Genomic DNA, 23,946 nt, shown 5'->3' with positions numbered 1-23,946 from the left:
TTTGCAGAGATATTGGGGTACATTGTTATTTTTTTTTAGGATGGGAGTCTTTTAGAATTGGAGAGGTGGGAAAACATAACTCCTCCCAGGACTTTACAATGAGAAGTTTTAGATGGTTTGGACACTTTTCATGGATATAGGGATATTTCTTTTTTACATTTTTAGGATGGGAATAACAGAAGCAGTCTTTTAGAATTCAAGTAAGGGTACCGGATTGAATGGAGGCATTAACTAAACTGGCAATTTTGGGTGCCAGGGTGGGTAGGTAGTGAGGGATGAGCTTGGTGGGCAAAGGTTTGATAAAGATGATTTTCGTGAAAATGTTTCTGGTGGTGGGCTGACGGATGTCAAGGGCAGATTGTGGGGAGATGAGCAGATAGGTAATTGGAGTACACCAGAATGGCATTGCCTGATTGCCTAGACATTTTCAGAGAACGTGTAGCATTCTCCACACTTGGCAATTGTTATAGCAGTGGAGGAAGCTGAAGTCTTGAGGTCCACCTTAGGGAGTTAATAGTCCTGAAATAGAATGTAGTTTTTCCAGCACCAACTGCAGTCAAGGCAGAGTAGAAGTCTGATTTGGATGTTGCCATATCTGACTTATAAGCTTGATGTAAGCCTTCCGTATCTGGTTGTGGATTTCAACTATAATATAGGTATTTTGGGTTAGATAGCGTAAATATATAAATGTGTCGTTAAATCCGCTAACACCTGACACAGCCAATTAGTAAGGTTTGTCACGTAAACAGAACATGCCAATTCATTACTAATACAGCACACCGGTGTGTTGGAGAGCAAAGCCTGCGGGTTTCATGACACATTTATATATTTACGCGATCCAACCCAAAATACCTGTATTATGGATGATATTGGAGGCGAAAGCTTCCCTGTTAAAGTGGATTTCAAGGCTGGATTTCTTGTAATTGTTTTCAAGTTTATGACCATTGATTTTCTGCTCACAGGGCATGAGTTTGTTTGAGCAAATAAACTGCAGGACATGTTTGAGTATCCGTGTTATTACTTTTAGCTGATAGATGTGGAGGGACGTGAAGAAAATAAAAACTAAAAGTAAATTATTTACTTTACTGTGGATTTATACAAAGTTTTAATGGCTTTAAAACTAGTGACATTTTATTAGTGACAAGTGTGCACAATTCTTCCAAGTATTGTTTTATTAAATAATAACGTCCAGCCATTTGAAAAACTGTGAAAGAATTTAGAGCTCTGTATGAAGGCCCCTCCCCATGGCATCTAGTCCATGGGGATTGTTTGATCATATTTTGCCAAGCAGGCCTGTGCGGGATACTGAAGGGGGGAAGGGGGTGACCAGGGCCGATCTACTGATATTAGCGATGGCTGGGAAATGAACTCGGGTCACGAGCTTCATAGTACAGAAGCTTTTGGCTAGCCATCGAACAAAGACGGTCGCTGCATCGCGCGCTTTCAGATGTGCTTCTGCGGCCGTCTGGAATGCTCTACTAGAGCTATGCACTTTTTAAGTCTAGATTGAAAACTCATTTCTTTAGAGCTACCTGTTGTCCTTTCTCATACCTCCCATTAGCATGGCTGGATATGTACGGTGAGAAAGGAGTTCTCCATACATAAACTGACCACTGAGTCGCACACAGTGCTCTCCTGTAACTTCATTGTCGACTTAATGCGATCTATTGAATCAATGGTATCTGCCCAGAGAAAATGCTTATTTCATTTCTGGATAACAATACAGTGCATTTGCATTCTGATACAATGAACACATTTCAACTTTTAATTTCCCATGCTTGAGTGTAATGCACAATGTTGTATATCAGTACTGTACGATTATCCCAATAAGATTGGTTTTGGGAGTTTGTTGTTACAGTCATTCCTACTTAACAAAACACACAATGAAAATGTTGTGGCTTGCATCGCATGCCATGTGACTTTCATGTGCATTTTTTGTCTGCAGAACTGTTCAGATGCTTCCAACAAAACACACATTGTCCTACTTATCTCTTGCATTCCAGCAGCCATGCTTGCTCCGACCACATTGCTTTAATACCGAATCCGTTTGTTTATTGGTGCACTGTGACCAACCAGCATGAAGCCCACATTATCATATACACTCTTATTGTACTTATTAAAATCACTACGTAGAGCCAACAACCAAATATTTATCCAAGTAGCTATAATGTGTTGTATATTAATTTCGGTAATCTGAAAATTCTAATCTTGCTCAAGTAGATGTTTTTACCCAGTGGAGGGCCTCCCACTTGAGTCGGTGAAATGAGAGCATCAACTGCTGAGCAAGAAGAAAAAGTTTGAGTAGGTTTGGGTTTGAATAATGTAATGTGTTTATGTTTCTTCATTCACTTGCTTGTATACTTTAACGTTCTCCTAAATGTCTTAATTCCGCATTGTGATATTTTTTAATTCAAAATGGTAGTGTTGTGGTTGGCCCTGTAGTGTATGCCATTTACGTGATGAAATCTCATTTTTTAAAATAAAAAATCATGTATTTGTCAAATGCTGCCTGGAAAAAAAATATTAGAATGCCTTCTCATTGTCACATTTGATGGAAAATATGAGATGTGAGCTCAAGTTGTGTGACGTGAGAGGGAGAGTCCAAAAAAAAGGTCACCACCATACAGCTACATTTCAGTCAGATGACACACAGATTGGTTTGAGATGGGCAATTGTCCTTGTTCTCAAGACCGCTGCTTACATATTCAACACAGTTTCCATGATGGGGAAAATACAGCAGCTGTGCATCACGGGTTTTCCATAATGAATGATCATCCATAAAACAGCCCCAAGCAAGAAAAAACAGTGGTCGACAAGGGTAGACGTGGCCATGGCAGCAGAGGCATAGAAGAGTTCGTAATGACAAACAGGCATGCATCTGCCCCTATTTTAAGTGCTTCTGCATTTAATATTTGCCACGCTGATCTCATGTCCTTGCATTTTGTACACAACGAACTGTCCTGTGCGTATTTTAGGCCAGACACTATGCATTTACAAGCGGTACCGTGTTCCATGTTACCAGATATTGTGTGCTTACTTTATATTATGTTTTTGTTACAAATAAGCTGGACAAGGTGAAATATAAAACACTGTCCTCTTGGTTATTGGCTAAATATTTCTGCTCCTACCTGTTGGAAGAAGCTGCATGTGTGAACTCAACTGTTTAAACATATGTCCCCACATAAGCAAGTCTGAATAATACATGTTCGATTAAGACTCTTCCTTATTTATTTTCTAAGAGAAACAAAATGCCTTTTCCTTTCCCGTGTGCCCGAGGGTACATTGTTTCAAATACATAATGTATCATCTTAACATTTGAAAAATGTTTCCATGATGAGGTTGCCATTGTTACTTGGCTTTTATGAAAATGGCTACAGAATTGTGGAATAACTCACATCATGTAATTAGGCTACAGTGAACCCACTGACTGGAAACACCTCATTGCTTGCATGTATCAATGCATTTATTACATTGATTGGTTGTTTGCATGTTTAAAAGTACAGTAATATATTGCCTTTACATTTAACTTAAAACAAATTTGTGTGCAATGTAGTGTGAAATGTTAAATAAGCATTGTTAAAACAATATATCCCTTTTTATATAATTGCACAACAATTTATTTTTGCAGAAATATCGTACATGTTCTGGAAAATGCTATTTAGTTCTAAAGTATTTTAATATTAAAAAAGGTTATTTTTAAAGCTATGAAATGTTTTCATTCACCAGATTGAAATATTTCACTTTATTACAGTATTATTTGTGTAACGTTTTACAAGTCACAAATCATGTGTATGGTTTGGTCATTTCCTCAGTCCGCATGGATTAACATTCCATGCATTCCCTGTGCAGCACTCTGGATATTCATTAAGTAAAGTTTACTTGGCACTAAGTAAATGGTTAAGGAATAATCAAAAAGCCTATCTGACAAGCATTTAATGATAAAATAGTCTGAAGGATAAAAAAAAACAACTCCCTAGCATTAATTTCAAGACGCCTACTGACATAAAATATTTTCCTAAATTCTGGGAATATTTTCATACTTTGACCATCACTGTAAGGTACATAGCAATTTGTATTACGTGTAATGTATCATGTTGTGAAACTATTTAAATAATGTACTTAATATTCAATTAAATTGTGGTACATGTCTTTGCCCTGTTTTTAAAACGCATGCTACACACTATAATTAAGTCAAGAATTTATGTATTTGTTTATATTTTGGTGTTATGAGCCCCTGTAATGTATTATTGCTCGCGAAGAAATTAGTATGGGAACTAGGATACATTTTTGTAAGGTACATGAGGACACAAATCCAACATTCTAATTATGTTAGTCTTATATTTCGTGCTACATCGATAAAAATGTGTAAGTGGTGGCTGTGTATTATTCCGAATAGCTGGGGGCAGTGCAGGTGTTAAGGCAATTACGAATTGCAGAGCCGTGCCATGATGCTGTAGGCAAGTACAACTGAAAACAACAAGGACTACATATGTGCACTATTTAGTGCTGGATCGTGCAATTCTCAAAGATTTTTTTTCATTTCACTGATGAGAATCTTTCCTAAACCTATAAAATCCCGCGTTAAGAGATGGCCCGATAGCTCAGTGGTCAGTGCTGAGCTTGGCACCGCTGAAAACCTGGGTTGGGATCCAGGCAGTTGCCTGTGATTAAACCTGGCTCTCAAGTGTCGCGAACCTGGCTCGCTCACAGTTCAGTCCCCAATGACTGGACAAAATATTATTGTATTAAATTTAGTCCTGCATTTAATTTGGCAAAATTCAAAATCTGATAATTTAAATGATGAAATGGGGCGCCGAGGTGGCAAGATGTTAACTACTTCACCTGGTATACAGGAGATCGTGTGTTCGATCTGGACCAGGTAACCTGTATACTATATTTGGAGATTACATGTTCTCCCTGTGGTCGCGTTGATTTTTCTTCGGGTTCTCCGGGTTTTCCCTCCACATTTAGAAACATGTGTTTAGAGTATTTGGCTGCTATAAATGTCCACATGATAAGCCACTTCGTTGAGCTATCTTTTGTGGCCAGATCGCTTCTGAAAAAAAGAGCTGTATAGCTTAGTGGGCCTTACCTCGTAAAAAAAAATAGTTTAGTTTAAATATCAGTTTTACTGTTATGTGACGAACACTACTCTCTTACAGAGCAAATAGGAATGTCCTGTTGCCTACTCTGTCCCGGAGGTTACTTGCTTGAAGTGATCTCAGAAGTAGTAAATGTGATTTCTTTTCTAGATTTGAAGCTTTCGTGACTGCAAGGATTCATATTCTTAGGTTTTTTCGGTAAAGTCACGTAGGTAAAAAAATTAATTAATAAAAGTAAAATAAAAAATAAAATAAAAATCACTTGATACAGCAATCGTGCTGTGACGGTTCCACCTGAAGACGGAAGCTTGTGTTGCCTCCGAAACGTTGTGATTTTATTTTAATTTTACTTTTATTAATTTTAATTTTTTACCTTCGTGACTTTACCGAAAAAACCTAAAAATGTGATATCTACTTTTGTGGTTCATTCTATAATTCGAAGAGTTGCTCTGCAAGAGATCTGAATGGATACTTCTCATTGCGTGATATGCTGGCTTCTGTTCTCTTGCACAGTATTGGTCATTGATCAATTACACTTGGACTTGTAATGTTGCAGATTTTTATACAGTAGTTTGACTCAGGGTTGATAAATAATATGGCAGCACAGGAATATGCAGATAAATATGAAATATAACATTTAACCAGTGTATAGTAGTTAAAAGTACAATATTGACCTCGAAATTATAAAGCTTCGGTTAATATGTGCACGTTAGTACAAAAGTCACAAGCACAACTGAAACCTATTCGCTTTTAATTTTCTCAGGAATTCAATCTTTATTTTCTTGTTTATTGTCCCTTGCCAATGTGACTTGAACTTTGGTCCCACATTCCTGTCATCCTTTAATAGAGCATTTGGAATAATTCACAGTGGGAGTGCGTAAGTGCGGTGGGGGGGGCAACCCCCATCCCCCCCAAATCGAACATCTTGATTAATTTATTTTCAGTAGTTCACAATTAAAACATTAATTACATGCACCCGCGATTCCTAATGTGATTTACTTAGCGGACCCCTGCCCCCCCCCCACCAAATATAGAAGTCAAACTCCACCTACGGGGGTCACCCAGCTCTTCGTGAGTGAACTGTGTGTGCGTGCTGTTAGGACGGTACTCGCTAACAGCACTTGCCCCTACAGTCTGTTAAGGCTATATGGGGGATCTTTGTCTTTGTATGGTGGAGTGCTCGAACGTTGCCAGCACTTGAAGCGGTCCCCACTTGAAGAGAAATTCGCGTGGCGTGCGGCCCCGTCCGGAACAGGCGCAACTCAAGAGGCTTCTCCACACACCACACACACACACAAAAAACCCCTCCCCGCACACGCCACACCACAGAGCACTCTTCACTTTTAATCATCGCTCAAACGCCACTCTGCGTCCACCGAATAAGGACATGGGGATGATGATGATGATGTAAGACCGTTGACGTACAATCCGAAATGTTTCTTTTCACGCAAATTGTCCACGCCCTGTTGTAGGAAAGAAAAACGTGTAAGGCAAGTTTTTATATACTCTTAGTTCTTTCGGTAAAGTCACGTAGGTAAAAAAAAGAAATTTAAATTTATTAAATAATAATTTTAATTTAATTTGTTTTTACCTACGTGACTTTACCGAAATAACTAAGAGTATGAATCATTGCAGTCACGAAAGCTTCACATCTAGAATTAAGTTTTTATATATTTATTCGGTGAGCTGTGTCTAATAAAGTATACAGTCTCACAGGACTGAAACGCTTCTTTAAAGCTTAACATTAAGTTGGTGTTTTTTTTTTAAACTAATCTTTTTTCCCCTCTATCAAATTAATTTGAGCTCGATGAAAAAAAATGACGGGCTTTTATTTAATTTTACTGCCATCATACTCCGATAATAAACACCCAATAAATTCCGACTGCCATCACAACAGAAGCAGGTATTGTTCTCCACGGTTGCTATGGCCACGGCTCTCGTTAGAGGATTTTCTAAGCTGTTAATCCAGGCTAGGAGGGCCCTTTATTAGATGTGTTCTCATTGATCTTACTGTTACGTGGACAATATACACGAGTGGTCATGTTCATGGGCCAACTTTACACCAACACATGCGTGTCGTGTTGTTGCTGCTGATAAGTCAATTGCGAAGACTCTAAATGTGGCATTGCTATTGGCACAATTTGCTTAGTGCTTTGTGTTGGCTGACATATAATTAAAGCCCACGCAGGGCTTTGTTTAGGTTAAAGCATGCACGGACAAGCGAACACATGGAGCGTGCGTTGCATTACCCGTATACAATGTTGGTTATAACTTTGATGTTTTTTTTCCTGTAGTATGTCATAGAATTTATTTTTACAAATGTATTAATGCGTGAAGAAAGTTTGCTTATCAGACTTCAGAGAAAGAAGTGTATACCTATGTCATTGATACATAGACAAACAGATTTTTTTCTCACGTTTCAATATAGCAAGCCAACATCTATTCTTGTAGCCGAGAAGTCATCATCCTGTTTTACAATCCGCTTTACAGAAGCACTTACAATGCAGAATCGACAATTAGATTGAAACGAGATTAAAGTCGGCTGGGAAATGTATTCAAACAAGTAACAATTTCAATATTGTTTGTCTAATGCAATGCTGGTTGGCACCCGATAAAAAGTTAGTTATTTGAATTGTGTGCCAATGGCTGGGTCATTTCAATAGCTTCCTTGCACAGCTGTTGTGGGTTCGTTCCACTGGGTTTGAGGATTGGGGAAACAGTCCTGCATCCATGGGCAGCTGGTGTATGGACGGTTTGACTTTACGTGTGAGACGATTAGGATTGGTCACAGTATTGTGCGTCTACAGTCGCTTTTAGGAATGCACGGGTCTCCTTGCCTGAATGCTTTTAGAAAAGCATTGCCTCGCTATTTATTTTCCTGCAAGGGGAAGTGCAGTTAACGAACAATGACCAAGTTCCGGCTTCATTGTTTTTTTTGGTTGTAAGGTTTGGCTTATTGTATGTGCATTGGGGACGGAAGTTTAAATAGTACATAGATTTACCACTGAGAAGGCCACTTCGTCTAAAGGTTGTTTTGAAGCATTGATTCTTTTTTTTCGTTGGAGGTGCTTATGCAAGTAAGTTGCTGATGCTATATTCATCACATCTTTCCGGAAATAAGGCTTGTAGAGGGGGGAAACGCTATTATTAGCACATTACATTCAATGTAGCCACAATGGATGTTACACGAGTGAACCGGTTTTTCGCAGACCGTGTACAAACCAAATTGTATCAAGTATTCCCTTGAGTGTGGTGCATTACTACACGAGTAGCAAAAAAAATACATTTTTCCATGGTTGCTTCCCAATTTTGTGAGGAAGGAATTTATTTAGATTTTCCATTGTGGATTTGGAGTCCTTGGACAACCAGCGGATGATTTTGTTGACAAAATGAGTTTTACAGTATATACATTGAATCTCACAACATCTGGTAAGTTACTTTTCAGCTCTTGATTGCCTTGTTGTTTTTTTACTCAGTTTTATTATTTGTTTGTGATAATCAGACAGCATTGGTTTAATGTAAAAACAATATTGGATTTTTTTGTGCTCAGTTATTCGTTAATTTAACCAATTATTATCCATTATAGAGTTTTTTTTAATTTAAGACTGAAACAGGAGGATTTCTCCACAACTCTGGTTGCCTACTAATGAGGCTCGTGATTACCGGCGAAAAACGTCTTACTCGTGTGCTGAACTAGTAACGAATTGGCATGTTTTGTTCACTAATAGGCTGAGTCGTTTGGTGGCAGGCTTAATGACACATTTACTCTGATGTTCGCGGTTAGCACTATCACCCTTTGTGGTTGACTTAAACATTGGGGTTTTACGATTCTATACTCTTATGCATACAATTGTGTCAGTCATGTTTATCACGCAAGACCGTAAGTTTACATTGTGAGTCAAAAATTTGATAGAAGCTGCTATATATGTTTTACTTAGTTTCTATATTCAGCCTTAGATATATTGTACATCTTTGTGCGTTTAAATAAAGTACTTATATTTTGTACACACATCTCTTCAGCTGTTTGTAAAACGTCATATCTCTGAGAAGCATTTAATTTAACAATGCCTGTTCCAGGATATTTAGAATCACGTGCGATCTTTCTTCTGCGACTGCCAAATTTACCCAGCTTCTGTGTCGGATCAAGTATGCGTGCAGATACTCACAGAATGCCACTCATGGTCCGAATATCCATGCATACCTGTTCAGGGAACACATTCTGGGGGGTCAAATAGCAAAGCACATGTCTACTTGTCATGCTCAAATATTTGTTTTCGGAATATATGTATATTAGGCCCATCGTACAATTGTTATTTGATGTAAAAACATTTTTGTATACTTCATTCACTTTTATAGGTTAGATGCTATTTGGATGCATTTTTCTTCAAATTACTGAGATGCTTTAATTTATAAATGTATTTCTTCAAATATGTTCAGTGACACGCATGCGAATCACAGACTTATCCCAGCATTATGAGCCGTGATTAATCCCTTGCTGGAGGAAGGTCTTATCTTAAAATAATGTATATAGCCCCTTGTCCAAGGTGCTTTACACAGAATTAACAATAGTACATTAGAATGCAATGGTGGAGATGAGGCAAGTGAAATAGATGAGAGGAAGCAATGGGAAAATTTGTGATGCGTGAATTCGGTGAAAGCGAAATTGATGGCAGTATGATGAATGGATTGAATGAATGGGGAATGAGCGAAAGCCATGTAATGAGAATATGAAGAGGGAAAAGTAATGGTGGTGGTTATGAGGGGGAGATTAAGGGGTCTCGGGGTGAGCTGACGCTGTCTTTTTTGCGATACAATTATCCACCTGGCACTTGCACGCGACCCGATTTCATCGTTCCATCTCCGCAATGGATGTTTTCTCAGAGGTCTTCCCTCATTTGGATAACCACTTCATTGCACGTCTCGATCAATGCCCCTTCAAGCCATGACGTGTCCTGCCAAATGCCTACTTTATATACAGTCGATATCACGTCTCTCACTTGTGGATGTTCTCTTATTAATGCCTTTCTCCGTCTGTCATTGTAGTTCAAAGCATGTACTTTTACTTGCTCGTTTTCACGTTTTTAAACTTTTGTTACATTTTCTTCATCAGTGTCCATGTTTCCTATCCCTGTCATAGGAGGTAATATATATCCATTGAAACATATTCTTATTTAGGCACATGGGTTTATTTTTTTAGGCACATGGGTATCTTACAAAATTAAGCTTTTTCAATAGCACTCAAGCATGTTTTCATCCACCTCCTAATTCATATTTTTTTTTATCCTGGCCCACTGACATAGAGTTTTAAAATATGTTGCCCATAATGTTGAATGGCTACAATTGTATTTTTGCAGGCAATAACTAAAAATACACACTTGTGAAATAAATATGTAGGCACGTTGCTCACATCATCCAGAGCAGGTTCTGCTTTTAGGTCGGATTAACAGACTGTACATGTCGCATTACTGTGGTGCTCTGTTGCCTGAGACATTGCATGGTGTGTGCAAATGAAAGGCCTATGGGGTTATTGGGTGAGAGATGTTCGCTTTTCTGGAAACTTTACAAGAAATCTAAGCACTTAAAAAAATACATTCTCAGCAGGTGCAAAACTATTGATGCAGTGACTTGGATTTAAACAATATTCCACGTGTCGTAGTTGTCATTGCGTACAAATCCTAGACACGATGGTGTTTGAAATTCCGATTTGCTTTTCTCGAATCTGATTGGTAATATGTACGTGGTCAATGTCAGAAAATACTTTTTGTTTCCAAACCCGCCTTGCTCACGTGGTTCATTGGCCTCGGCATTTTTCTTTGTTCTGTTTGCGATGATCATTGTGAACAATGTGTATTGTACACGTGTAATGTGAGACTAATGGATAAAAGACATACTTTTGACTGTAAAGAAAGTGAGTGACGACGGCCAAAGGAGGGCACACATCCAAGAGGACATCAACTGTGGAGGTTGGCCAATCAGATAAGCTCCTGAGCAGGTGCCGATGGGGATTATTGCATTGTGGGATCATCAGGCATAGTGGCGGCTTGGGGATGCCTTCATCCAGCAGTGGATTTATAATAGCTGATGATGATGATGGCATGGTAGTTTGATAAGTGGACTTATAGGTTGATATAGTGTACGAAAGTGCAGTATTCAGAGAAAATTATTTTTGGTTAAATTCTATTTTTAGGTGGTCAAATTTAGCATGCTAACCAATGTGACCATATGACATCGTATGCAACAGTATCATGGAGAATGCATAATATAATTATGTTATAGTGAAGCTATACTCGATAATTTATCTGACACTTTGTGGGCTATAAAGTTGTTACATTGTTGGATATGTCCCATTTATAAAATATGCGATCTGGTAGAGAATGCATTTAGATGTTATTGTTTTATAGTGTATCGTACTTTCAAGGCCACATTGTCCTGCATTTGCCAAGGAAATACAAGTTAGAGAATGTCTCCGAAGAACCCATTGTACTGGTAATCTCTTAGAATCGCTCTCGTAACCACACCTTTTTTTCTACGACACTTTTTTTTACCTTAATGCATTTGTCCATGTCCAAAAACGTAAATACATTTAAAAATGTCATCCAACAGTGGATTAACATAGGGGATAATACATTAGCATTCTTAATAATGTAAATATACAAGCTACAAGCACTGCATATGTTGTATACACGGCTGTGTTGAGATGCAATCCACTGGAAAAGCTTTATGAATGGGAAGTGAACATGATGAAACTGAAGTGCTTAGTTTTTTTAATATTCAACACGCAGTGATCAATCTTGTTTTATTTGATTAAACATATTATCCTTAGTTTTTAAGCATTTTATTAATCAAGTGAGCATTGCATTAGTTTGGTGCTTGAGCACGAACAATAATTCACGTGTCGGATGAAGATAGAAACAGTCCTGAGTTTAAATTTCGATTTAAAGCTTTCGTGACTGCAGGGATTCATCTTCTATCTTTCCGACAGACCTGTTCTTCACCTGAGGACGGCTGCTTGCGTTGTGGTCGAAACGTTGTGAGAATTGTATTTTATTATGTTTTATTTTTATTACTTTATTATTTCCCTTCTACCGAAAGAACCAAGAAGATGAGTCCTGAGTTTGTTTTTTGGTAGATAATATGCACTCACACTGAAACATGTATGATGCAGGCACCTCTACAATGTATAGACTATTATCTTCAGTGTCTTGATTTCATATATCATAATGTGTATATTTTTATTGAGGGTTACACTTTTTTGTCAAGGCAAGTCTCATGGGGTCTCATGACCTTTTCAAAGAGGGTCTTGCTAAGTTTTTGCAACGGGAGGCAATGATTGTTGTATATTACCAATTGAGTAATTTGCAGGTAATGTTTAAAATGTGGACCTTGACTCCGACACACAACGGCCTACCCTTGGGAATGACGGTACGGGATCTGTTAATGTCTGCTGAAGAAGACTGCGCGTAGCTGTTGTACGAACCGCGGGTTCTAATGGTGAATCTCTGACAAGTGGCAAACACGCTACTGATACGCCATGTCACCGCTCCATGTATTGTGTATTCTTTTTTTATTTTAAGGAAATGCGCGGGCCCGTTGCGACGCACGTGTACACACCATAACATAAACTGAACCGGTTATACAAAGCATGGGGATCGAGAGAGATGGGGGAATGAGCCCGCTGCCCTAAATCAGACGGGTCCCCGCCGAAAGGGGATAAGGGTAGTTATTTTAAGTACGGGAGGGGGGGATGGCAAGGGGAGGGATGGATATAACCGAAACCCGCCTGAAATAAAAAAAAATAAAAAACATAAGAGGCGACCTGGGTGAGCATGTTTTCCTTACACCCCTTGAATATTTAAATCTTCAATGTATTGGGCGGTTTTTCAAACTTCATTTTCTGTTTTGTTTCTATTATAATCCGCAGTTTTCTTTCTTTATTTAAAACCAGGCCTGTTTTGGAAAATGTTACTTCTTATTGGGAACTTTGCAAAGGCTATCTAACCATTTTGAAGTACAGTACTGTAGTGTAGTTTTAGTGAGGCATACTTATTCAACACCTAATTATGTGTATCCACAACTATACTTGAAAAAGAATTCGCATGCACACACATGCAGGTGCAGACACACCCATCCAAATTTGCCCACAATTGCTGGTTTGACTGAACTTCACGTTATTATCCCATGTGTAGTTGTATACACTGGTGTCTAATATAGTTCACAACCTGCAGGGACACGAAGATAATGAAACAGCTTTTTTTCAAAAATGACTATAAATGGACACGGGTGAGCCCATACAGAAAAAGTACAAATTTAATTTCACTTGATTTTAACAAACCACAGATTGTCAGAGATTGTCTCATCCCTGCCAAAGAGAGGAGACAGCTAATTTCCAATAGACGCAAGGACACTACCAACATTTAGTAATTGCTATCCCCCACCGATGTACGTTCTGGCAGCATCGTTATCCACTAATTGATATCAGTAAATGCTTGGATTGGCCATTGCTTACTCTAACACGCAGGCATCCACTGAATCAACACTTTGCAGCCATATTGTCCCCAGTGGCCCAAATCTAATTATGGAATAAGTTCGTACAAATAACCTAGGGAATTGTGTTCGTACTGCCATTGTAGGTAGCTTAGAGGCACCTGTAGTTGTAACATGTTGAACTATTGTCCCTAAACATTGTTAAACTAACACACATTGCTTGCTACCTTATAGGGTCCCCTTCCTCCTCTCCCAGTAATTGTTTAGTGTTTACATTTTTCCTTGCCTGGAATGTAATTCAAGTGGCCTAGTTCAGGTGTAGTTTGTCACCTGTTTATATGCTGTTAGCTGTGCCGATTATTACACGCTCTGATTTTCTTTTAACCTGATGGGTTTGTGCACATATTGTATTATTCTTGTTTGAGGCTTTGGAACGTTCACAACTGATGTGTGAATGTGCGGGAGCCCGGGTGACGTGCTTCCAATCATGGGGGATGCCAATGTGGTCCTGGGTCGCAGGGTTGCAGGAGTTGGTAATGTCAACCACAGCTGTTTAAGAAGGTATGAGTAACCTGAGGAGGTGCAGTTGGTTTCCCATCATTGGGCTGGCCTCTCTTCTTTGTTTTTCTGGTATTTTGTAGATTTTCACATTTCGTGGCCTTGTAGCATTCCCACTTTTATGTGTCGTGTGCTGGCATGAGATATCAATGGGTGTATAGTGGTGTCTGTTGGTATAACACTATTTTAAGGTGATAGACGAACACATTGACGGCAAAAGCACAGCATTTAACATCAACACTTATATTTCGAAGGTGGTAAAATAAAGACTGAGAAACGGATTCCAAGCCATAGAGAAGGAAACATGATATGAATGTGACCACTTTTAAGTATAAAATAACGAGTGTTATAATAGTACACTGAAAGCGTGGAAGAAAGTAATAAACCAAATGGAGAACAATTTTTCTGAAACCAGTCAATGTCTGTTGTAGAAAATAAGAGATCTGAAAAGGGATGGACATTCCAAAACAAAATGCAATACATAGGTCTGTAAAACCTTTCCGGAACAAATAGTCGAACAATTTGCAAACTTTCGTGAAGAAAAAGCGCATTTATACTGTAATTGGTAAAATCATGAATAGTAGCTTGTGGAGGGCAAATTGGAAGCATAGTGCATGATAGACACAATTCTAAATCTAGCAGTGATATATTATGTAGATGTATTTTGCCAAGTAAATACAATTTCAGAGGCGGCAGAGGAAATTCCAGGTGACACACTTCGAGAAGTAACCCACTGTCTTTTGCAGTATGAAATTAGGGAAAGTTTATAGACTAGGTTGCATAACCATGGACTTTATTTAACAAGCACATTTTTAATGTACTGTATTTACTTTGTTTCTAAACAGAAGTGAAACGCATGAATTTTGGATTGATCATTCTCTTTAAAAAGGAAGGCAACTGATTTGAATAATTTCAGACCCATTAGCCTATCTATCACTCAAACATCACATGTTCACAAACATCATAGGAAATTGAATGATTGACGATTTACAGGCCAGTCATACAGGTGGACTAGCTTGAGTTATGAAATGTGTTTTTACCATGGACCATATATATACATACTCTCAATTATTAACAGTATATGGTTTCCAAAAAAATTGATTGGATAAATAAAGGCATGAAACATAAATGAAGAGAATATTATCCCACCTCGGATTCGCTGACAAGATAGTTATTCTAACAACAAAAGGAAATGATTAACCCAACATGATTGAATACTGAATAAAGAATGCTTCATAGCTGAGCTCAAGATAAAAAACACAAGTGAACAATAAGTTCATTAAAGCAAAGAAGATTCTGTATTTGTTGGGAGCATGACGGATGGAATTGACATGAAGACACCTTTGCCAAACGGTAGATTTAGAAGGGTTGCTGCTGATAATTATAACTTTGGTCAGGTCGTCAATGTTTGTCTTCGTATTCGCCCTTAATTAGACCTAATTGGGCTTGTTGTCGCCAGACCCACTCGGCCTTGAACTCTGCTACTGCTCCCATGTTGTGTGGCCTTTGAGCGCGGCGTGATGTGAGCCACACCCTTCAATACTGACGTCAGGTGTGGCTTGTGCTCGGAGCGCTGCTGACTTTCGTGTGCTCACCACATGAGAGGAAGCTCCACACAGTGTGTGTGCTTGCGCTTACCTCTTCGACAGCTTCACTGCCAATAGTGTTTTTATTATAATCCTGCAATATATTTTGTTTAAAGCATAATGTCCTCGGCAGATATTAATGGAGAAAACAGGTAAGGGTAAAATCATACCTATCTTAAGTTACAGCAAAGTGTTGTTTTTGGAATTCGTATTGAAGAAAGGGCTTTTCTATGCTATTATAAGTCTCGTGTACGAAGTGTAGCCAAATTCCGTTTTCGTGTATGATCTTATCTTTAATTGGAACTAGGCTGTACAGAGGTGCAGCTGGTTTTGGTAATGTTAAAGCTAATCTGCTCAGTTTCCATTATATTTTATAAAATCAATGTTAAATTGAATGGGGGAGCTGTGTGGAGCATGTGGTTGTGCTGTGAATATGAGCTGGAATGCAGGCCACAGCTAATAAACTATCATCAGCTGCGAGTGATACAGCTGAACAGGTCATGGGCCTCTCTTACCAATCCACATTGGCCAGTGTGGTGAAGTATGGTCAAACAACCATCACAGCTGACAGAAAGCAATAGGTTGACAAAGGGCTGTAAATTTTAGTTTGTTTTAAAACTGAAAATGTTCAGCTCTGTCGATTAATTCTGAATTAAAATATACTGTTGTAGAGTAATATTTATCTTGATTAATTCTAGCAAAAACCCAAATAAATCCATGGGTATATATATATGTACATGCTTGTGAATTCTCTTAAACTTTGACCAAATACTTTGGGATTAATAGGTAACCAGACAGCAAATTTGAAGAGTTTGTGCCGGTAATGAATGATCGTAAAATATCTGCACACCACGTGTTGCTGGTCGACAGCTGAAGTGAAATGCGTCACTTTGTCAGCGTTGTGAAGAACTATATATTAAATCGCAATCACTGAATTAGACAATCAACAAAAGCAGTTTTCACTGAAGGCATTTCAAAGAAATCCCTATTCGATACATTCGTGTATTTTGACACAATCCCTCCATGCACCTGCTCACATCACATCTGATAAGCCAAGTAGGATTGAGCATGTATATTGCTTAAATGGGCACCCCTCCGTGACTAGCACAGGTGTTGTAGGCTGCTGCAGAGCCACGTTGTCACCAGTCGTGTCTTGTGCCATGCGCGAGGGGACATGCTGCCCGTCTTTTATTCCAGGATGTTTCTGTTATGCGTCATCGCTTTGGGATGTTCTGTGTTCATATTTTGTTTGTTGCGGTTGCACCCGACTCAAGAGCCGCATGGCTCACAGGGCTATACTTGTCTTCACCCGCGTGCACTGATTGTGGTGGCGACGTATGGTCAAACAACGCTCATGGCTTGCAAAGCATGAGGAGGTCCTCAACCAGCACACTGCATTGGCTAAAGAGCTGTGCATGCACATACTAACGTGCGTTATATTCAACATTCTGTATTGCATCAATGTTACCAGTTCTGATACAATGCAACAGTATATGTCGCGTGAACTTGGCCTTTCTAACTTCTTTTCCTGTCCTGTACCTCGATCTTTTTCAATGGCACCTCATGGTATGATAATATGAGTGTGGGTTAATGTAAAAATAAGCAGTGTATTTCAAATATGCGTTGCTTACATTGGGCTTCCGATAGGGACTTGGACATGGTTGCAATCTACAAGTGCACGTAAAGCATTTCTGGAATGTCTCATTTAGTCTTCTTGAATCACTTGTGAACCCAGAGGTCAAACTGCACAGTTGGTGTGTTGCAATGATGCAGTTTACACCACCAAACACTTGGATTCCACCAGGACCTGCAGTATATCATTAACCTGTTTCATACCGTGCTTAGTCATAGTGATTGTCAAACAAATCGTATTACTTTCATGGCAGGCCAGCTAAACAAATCATGTGGTTCCCTTTATGTAACTGAATTTTTCTACTTAAAGTACGCGGTTATAAAGTTATGTTTTCTGTTATGGCATTTATAATTAAAACGGTATACTATACTGTACATAGTACATTACTGTATTTGTAAAATAATGGTTGCATCTGCTTCATTTATATGAAATATTTTTTTTATTTAAAGCATCATGATAATACATTACTGCTACTACCTATAAATTAATACATTAATTTCCTTTCAATTTGTGGATATAGTGCATATGGCCATGCAAGATCTGAAAGTGATGTGTGTAAGGGCAGTCACATGCCTATCACTTGATTAATTGCAGTTTTAGGTGAGGGTTAAATGTGGATGCACTAATCCGGATTTGCTTGTGATCTCTAAGTGGCTGATAATTCGTTCTGCCAAAACACCAGTCAACTGAAATTGGAGAATAAGTGGCTTCGCCTTGACCTAACGAATGTACCTGCATTAACCCTGAATGGAAACCAAACTCCCTTGTTTATTTAACAATAAAGCTTAAACAGCCTAGCAGCGCAATGTTCACTGCTTTTTATTGTGTTATTTTGCAGCCGGAAGATGAAGCCCCGTGCACCGGTACCACCGCTGATGCGGTCCCAGTCCGAGACTGGGCCCCCCAACTTAGACCCACCAGACCATGGTGGGGGTGATGGTCTCTCAGTGGAGAATGTGGAGCTCAACGTCATTCTGCCGGGTGGGGAGCACCACATGGCTCGAGTCGACGGCAGGTGCGTGTCACATGTGCCCGGCGTTGTGCACTTGGATTTCCACACACACTCATTCCATTCCTGCGGGGATCAAGTGATGGATGGGTAGGGACGTAGGAATGTACCAGTATGAGGCGAAGTGTGCTCGTATCCAGGACAATATGAGATTGATGTTCAATTGATTAAATTCAACTCTGGCTCCTCCTGCGTATATAGTTATTAACACCGCCTGTGTGGGAAATCATTTCAATTTTTCGTGTACACTTCAGTTTTGTGTCAATACATCGTTTTAATGTTTTTATAGCATCCTCAGTTGTTTTCAGTGTCTTACAAGGTTGGATGCAAAAAGAAATCCGCGGAAATAATTAGGGATTGTAAAGCTTAAAGTCAGATGCTGTTGAGCACATTCATATCTCTACTTATATATAAAGATTATAAAAAATAACTGAAGCCGTGCCAAAAAGTAAATTAAAACTGTGAAAAAATGCCTTTCAGCTGGCTCATTGGAATCAGCAAGCTTCAAGCAGCTGGTGTTTAAGAGGCTTTGTTAAGTGGAGTTGGAGATGTGGGGTAGGGAGGCATATGTTTGCCCTTTAAAAAAGGTATTTTATGTTCGCCCAAGTTTGGCACAAGCATTGAAATGGCAATTGGAAAGGCGTGAGCATGGAGTTCAAGAGTGGTGAACGTGCTGTGGATGGGCAATGATCCCAGGAAAACTGGCTCCATGTGGAAGGTTTCTGTGCTATTATAGCGAGTTTTAAATGCATTAAAATAAATGTTTATTTTCACAAAACATAATCTTCATGGCTGCGAGGTCAAATTACCCTCTTTGCAAGCAATTTAGAACAAACTATTTTCAGTTGTCTGTAATGTGGTCATCTTTGGGTGATTGCATCTGCCCCAGTGTGTTATGTTTTTTTCGATTTATTAAATGCGCAAATAATCGCTATGAATATAATAAACGCACCATTTTCTTTCTTGGAAAATATTTACGGTCATTTTAAATACAACATTAAAAATATATTTTGTATCTATGCAACATGTTTTAACTTGTTAAGCCGTGTTTGAAATCCATGAGCGTGAACAAGACATAATATTGATCCCCCTCCTTGTAATACATTAGGATGCTGAGTGTTTTGAAGATGCATTGTGTACGATTTGTGAGATCAAAATGAATAGGATTTAACTTACATTCCATACTCATTGCTATGGCCATAACCAGTAATTTAAATTACACTCCACATAGTGAATGTAAATATGACACAAACACATCTGCAAGTGTTCATAGCCGTACTGTAAGAATATTATGCTACATCTTTTAACAATTTCTGGTTTCTAGATTCTGAGTTATGCCTCAATCAGGAACAAAAAATGTCCTGTGTGGTTCACAGTTTGACGTTGACTCGAGCTGTGGTCTGTGCTGCTGCTGCCCACGTGTTGCTGTGTGTGGTGCGAGCAGCAAGCCGGTGATGGACCTCCTGATTGTGCTTTGCGGTCGCTACCGGTTGAGCCCTGGCGGCCACACCCTGGAGCTGCTTTCGAGGGATAATGCATCGCCTCTGCAGTACAAGCCCAACACACCCCTGGGGGCCCTTTGTGCTGGGACGGCCCTCCTCAAACCTCGGGCCGCCAGTGAGGACCGACTCAAGAAGCCGATGCAGCCTGTTGTCCCGGAGGTAAAGCGTTGAGTCGCTGACATGGCCTCATTGTAAATAGACTTTGAAAGTCGAACACGCTAATCCTGTGTAGAGATCTTGGGAGTGACAAAGCAGATTAGAAAAATGGCCATGTGAGCAAAGTGGCCCAGTTCACACATACATGCAAATAACTATTATTATTAGATGAATTATAAGAGTTAAAACTACACTTTGAGCTAGGTGTGGCTATATTTTAGACGTCATTGCCTCAATTGTTTAGCTTCTACATTACGCGTCTTTCACACATATTTCCTCGAGAGTGTAGTGCTTGTTTACACTTTGTAGAAAGTCTCATGTGTTGTTACATTTAAAGGATTTTGTGCAGTTTTGGATTAGGGTCCATCTTGAGGATTACCATGTTATATATGGCTCTCCGATTTCACCTTTGTGACAATGTTGCTGGATTCATTTCTGAAGCTTGCACGCATGCTGCTGACTACACCGTCATGTGATGAGTATTATCAGAAACCTTGAGCCTTCGGTCATATGTACTTATGAATATAAATATTTGTGAGACTGGATTGGTTGGATTTTGGTAGCTTAACTAATGAAACATGATGAAATGCCATTATAACGTCATGCCTCACTGGATGCACCGGTTGGTGTTACCCGCCAATTTACAACTACATTTTCCTTTGGCTCAGTTCGCCTGCAGATCATGTTTTTACCAGGCTATACTTAGCATTCTACCAGTAGAAAATTGATACTCAATGATGATGAGGATGATGATAATACTTATCCATGGGTGGAATATGCTATACAAACATTCTTATTTAAATAAATGTTTTTGTACTTTTAAGCATCTTGCATAAACATTGCAACCTTATTGTAAAGGAAAATATTTCCGTTCGTTACTTCAGCGGCTGCAATTATATTTTACACTTGCATTCAGTGAAAATGATGGGTTGCTTTTAGATCAAAGTATTTTTGGTTTTATTGAGAAAAGAGGGTTGTACCATTCTGTTCTTCTGTGCAAAGTTGAAGTATTCTTCGAAAAGTATACAATGCTTTTTGTTGTTAAATCTTTATATATGGTATGGACTTATTTACCAAGTAATGAAGCAGTCAAATATACTCTTGAAATATGTGAAATGTTGGAGTAAGATTTCAATTGGAAAAGGGACTGGCAGTCTTATGAATACGAAGGACTAAGATGCAGCAACATTGAACCCCAATGTTTGTTTTGTGGGATTGTGGTCAGGCAGAGTTAAAGTTTATCAGTTTAACACGTAGGCTTTCGCGACCAATATCATCCATAATAGAGGTTTTTAGGTTAGATCGCGTAAATATATAAATATGTTTTTAAAACCCGCCACCACCCGACACAGCCAACTAGTAATGGTTGTCACGTAAACAGAACATGCCAATTCGTCACTAGTATAGCACACCGGTGTGTTGGAGAGCCAAGCCACAACATTTGCAATCTGAGTACGACGTTTTGCCAGTAATTACAACTAGCTTCATCAGGCGACAGCCAGATTTGTGGAGAAGTCTTTCTGTTTCGTCCCTTATATAGAGGCGTAGATGTGTTTACTTTTGATTTATAGCAGGTTAGCCTATACTGTCATAGTTTTATGCAACTGTTTTCATGTTTCCTACTTTATTGACACCAACACAAGTACAATTCAATTCCAATAATGAAATGCTCTTAAACAGAGGTATGCATAGATATTGGTAATTAGAGACATGTTGTGTTTTCTATGATATCCAAATCTATTACGTATTTCCAATTCTACTCTGCATTGCTTAGTCTGAAGTAGAATTTAAGCATGCTTAGTAACTCCTGTTACTTTAATCCTGGGGATCAGTGAACAAGGTGGTGGCTTTGCATTGTATACCAGGATCAGAGGCTGGTTTTGATTGTTTAGTGTTGTATGTAAATGTTGTGAAGGCCCAGTTGTACCAGAGGCCAGGGTACTTTAGTTGCTATTCTAGCAAATGACAAAATGTCTTAGATTTGATCTTGTGATGGTTGTTTATTGTATACTAGACACAGAGGTATATAGCTGGATACAGACACAAAACCTTTGGTGCATTTATTTTCATCATACAAGTTTAACACGTCGGCTTTCGCGACCAATATTCATAATAAAGATTTTGGGGTTTAGATCGCGTTATTTATAAATGTGTCGTAACCCTTATTATTAAATAAAATATATATTACAATTACAATTCCTTATAGGGGAAACAAATACTAATTAATAACAATTTAATGATTACCAATCTATTATATAATTACAATACCCTCTCTGCCTCAAATCACTGCACCAGATTGGGTTAAATGATGACGTCACCATGCTGCTCTATTTAAGACCGGGAGAAAGTGGAGGGCTTCACCATTCTGGCAAATTGCCCGATGATGCTGGATGTAATTACCAGCGAATCGTCTACTCAAAATTGTAAATGATGTTGATTTACTCTTCAACACACCGGTGGGCCAAAGTAGTGAACTATTTGTCTTTTGTAAACGTGACACACATTTTTTACTGTTTGGCCGTGTCGGGTGGTGGAGGGTTACGCCACATTTAGAAATAACGCGATCTAACCCAAAAACCTTTATTATGAATCATACAAGTTGCACGATTAATTTGCTTAGTTCCATGCTCTCCCCAGGGGTACAAATGCATGCATCCTGTAATCCAGGATATATGGAGTATTACACAGCAGCATTTGTTAAGGAGGTTATATACTGGTGATGTGACCCAGAAATTCGAAACCAGCTTACTTTCTGAAATCATGGTTTGTCTGCACTGCTGGAAAATATTGGTCTGGAAGGTCCATAGGCAGAATGGATGAAACATCATAAAAAAAGGTTTTTATTGCGACTTGAGCACAAGCCCAGTACAAAGCACCGGTCACAGTACAAGGGGGGGACAGAAAGACAAAACATTATTTTTCAGTCTGTTTATTATGCATTCATTACCCATGATCCTCCACCACAAACTGAGTTTGTGTATAGTTTTTCTGTTTTCTGCTGCTGAATCCCCCATAGCTTTAATGGTGCTGTTGTTCATAACAGCTGGAAACACAGCATTTGTTTAAAAGGGCCTAGCTCTGCTGATGACATCCACAAGGTCGAAACTGGTGCAGAGTTTTCCTGCAAAGGCAAAGGCCCATTGGGTGAGAGACAAATACAATAACATTGTAATTTGTGTGAAGAGGTGGGCTTCCTGTCCCAATGTACCTCCACTACAGCACATCGTGAGGTTTTATACTGTAATTCAGACAAGTGTAACCCAGTTTTAGTCCCCCCTTAATCCATAGCCTAGCCCAGTATGTCATTTTTAAATGGAGAAATTTGATAAACATGGACAGCTGGGTCCTAAGAGGGTAAACAAAGACAGGATTTTTAACTACAGCATTCAATTCGTCGATCCTCTACTCAAATCTCTTAATTTTTTTTTCAGCAAACGGTGCGGCTGATGGTGAACTACCTGCGAACGCAGAAGACCATGGTTCGGGTGAGCCCACGTGTGGCCCTGCAAGCACTGCTGCCCGAAATCTGCAACAAGTGCGAGTTTAACGTCCCCCACACCACGCTGTTCCGGGACGCCAGCGAGACGGAGCTGCTCGATATGTCGTGCTCCCTGTCTGAGCTCGGTATCAAGGAGGTGTACGCCGTCGACAGAAGCAAAGGTTTTTAATGTTATTCTTGAGCTGATAAAAAAAAAAATGCGTTGTTTTATCACTGCGGTCCTTTATAAGGCTGGCTTAAAGCCTACCTCCCCTGCAGATATTTTAGACTTGTCAATAGAACCTCCTGGTTATTGACCTAGAATTGTTTATTTAATCAGTATGACTTTTAAGATAACAATTTGTTTTAGACGTCTGTATATATGTGTGTATGTGTTTATCTGTGACTATATTTTGTACATTACTGGTCGATATATAA

At 39.1% G+C, this 23,946-nt stretch overlaps 1 protein-coding gene across 6 annotated transcripts in view; it reads left to right on the top strand.

The window, feature by feature from the left end:
* The window catches only part of LOC144726398 (uncharacterized), a 59,961-nt gene that overhangs the window by 13,265 nt on the left and 22,750 nt on the right, over positions 1–23,946 (top strand). For 4 of the 6 annotated variants that reach the window (XM_078605126.1, XM_078605099.1, XM_078605108.1 and 1 more), the window contains exons 4-6: positions 18,202–18,378; positions 19,817–20,033; positions 23,462–23,690. In XM_078605126.1, coding sequence (XP_078461252.1) covers positions 18,202–18,378; positions 19,817–20,033; positions 23,462–23,690 — 623 coding nt within the window. Of the gene's footprint in view, positions 1–15,711; positions 15,883–18,201; positions 18,379–19,816; positions 20,034–23,461; positions 23,691–23,946 lie in introns of those variants that run through there. The other 2 variants (XM_078605117.1, XM_078605091.1) reach the window with 1 other exon arrangement.

Source organism: Lampetra planeri, chromosome 2, assembly GCF_965212315.1.
Source record: "Lampetra planeri chromosome 2, kcLamPlan1.2.h2, whole genome shotgun sequence".
Classification (NCBI taxonomy): Eukaryota; Metazoa; Chordata; class Hyperoartia; order Petromyzontiformes; family Petromyzontidae; genus Lampetra; species Lampetra planeri.
This window is presented reverse-complemented; position numbering and strand designations above follow the sequence as displayed.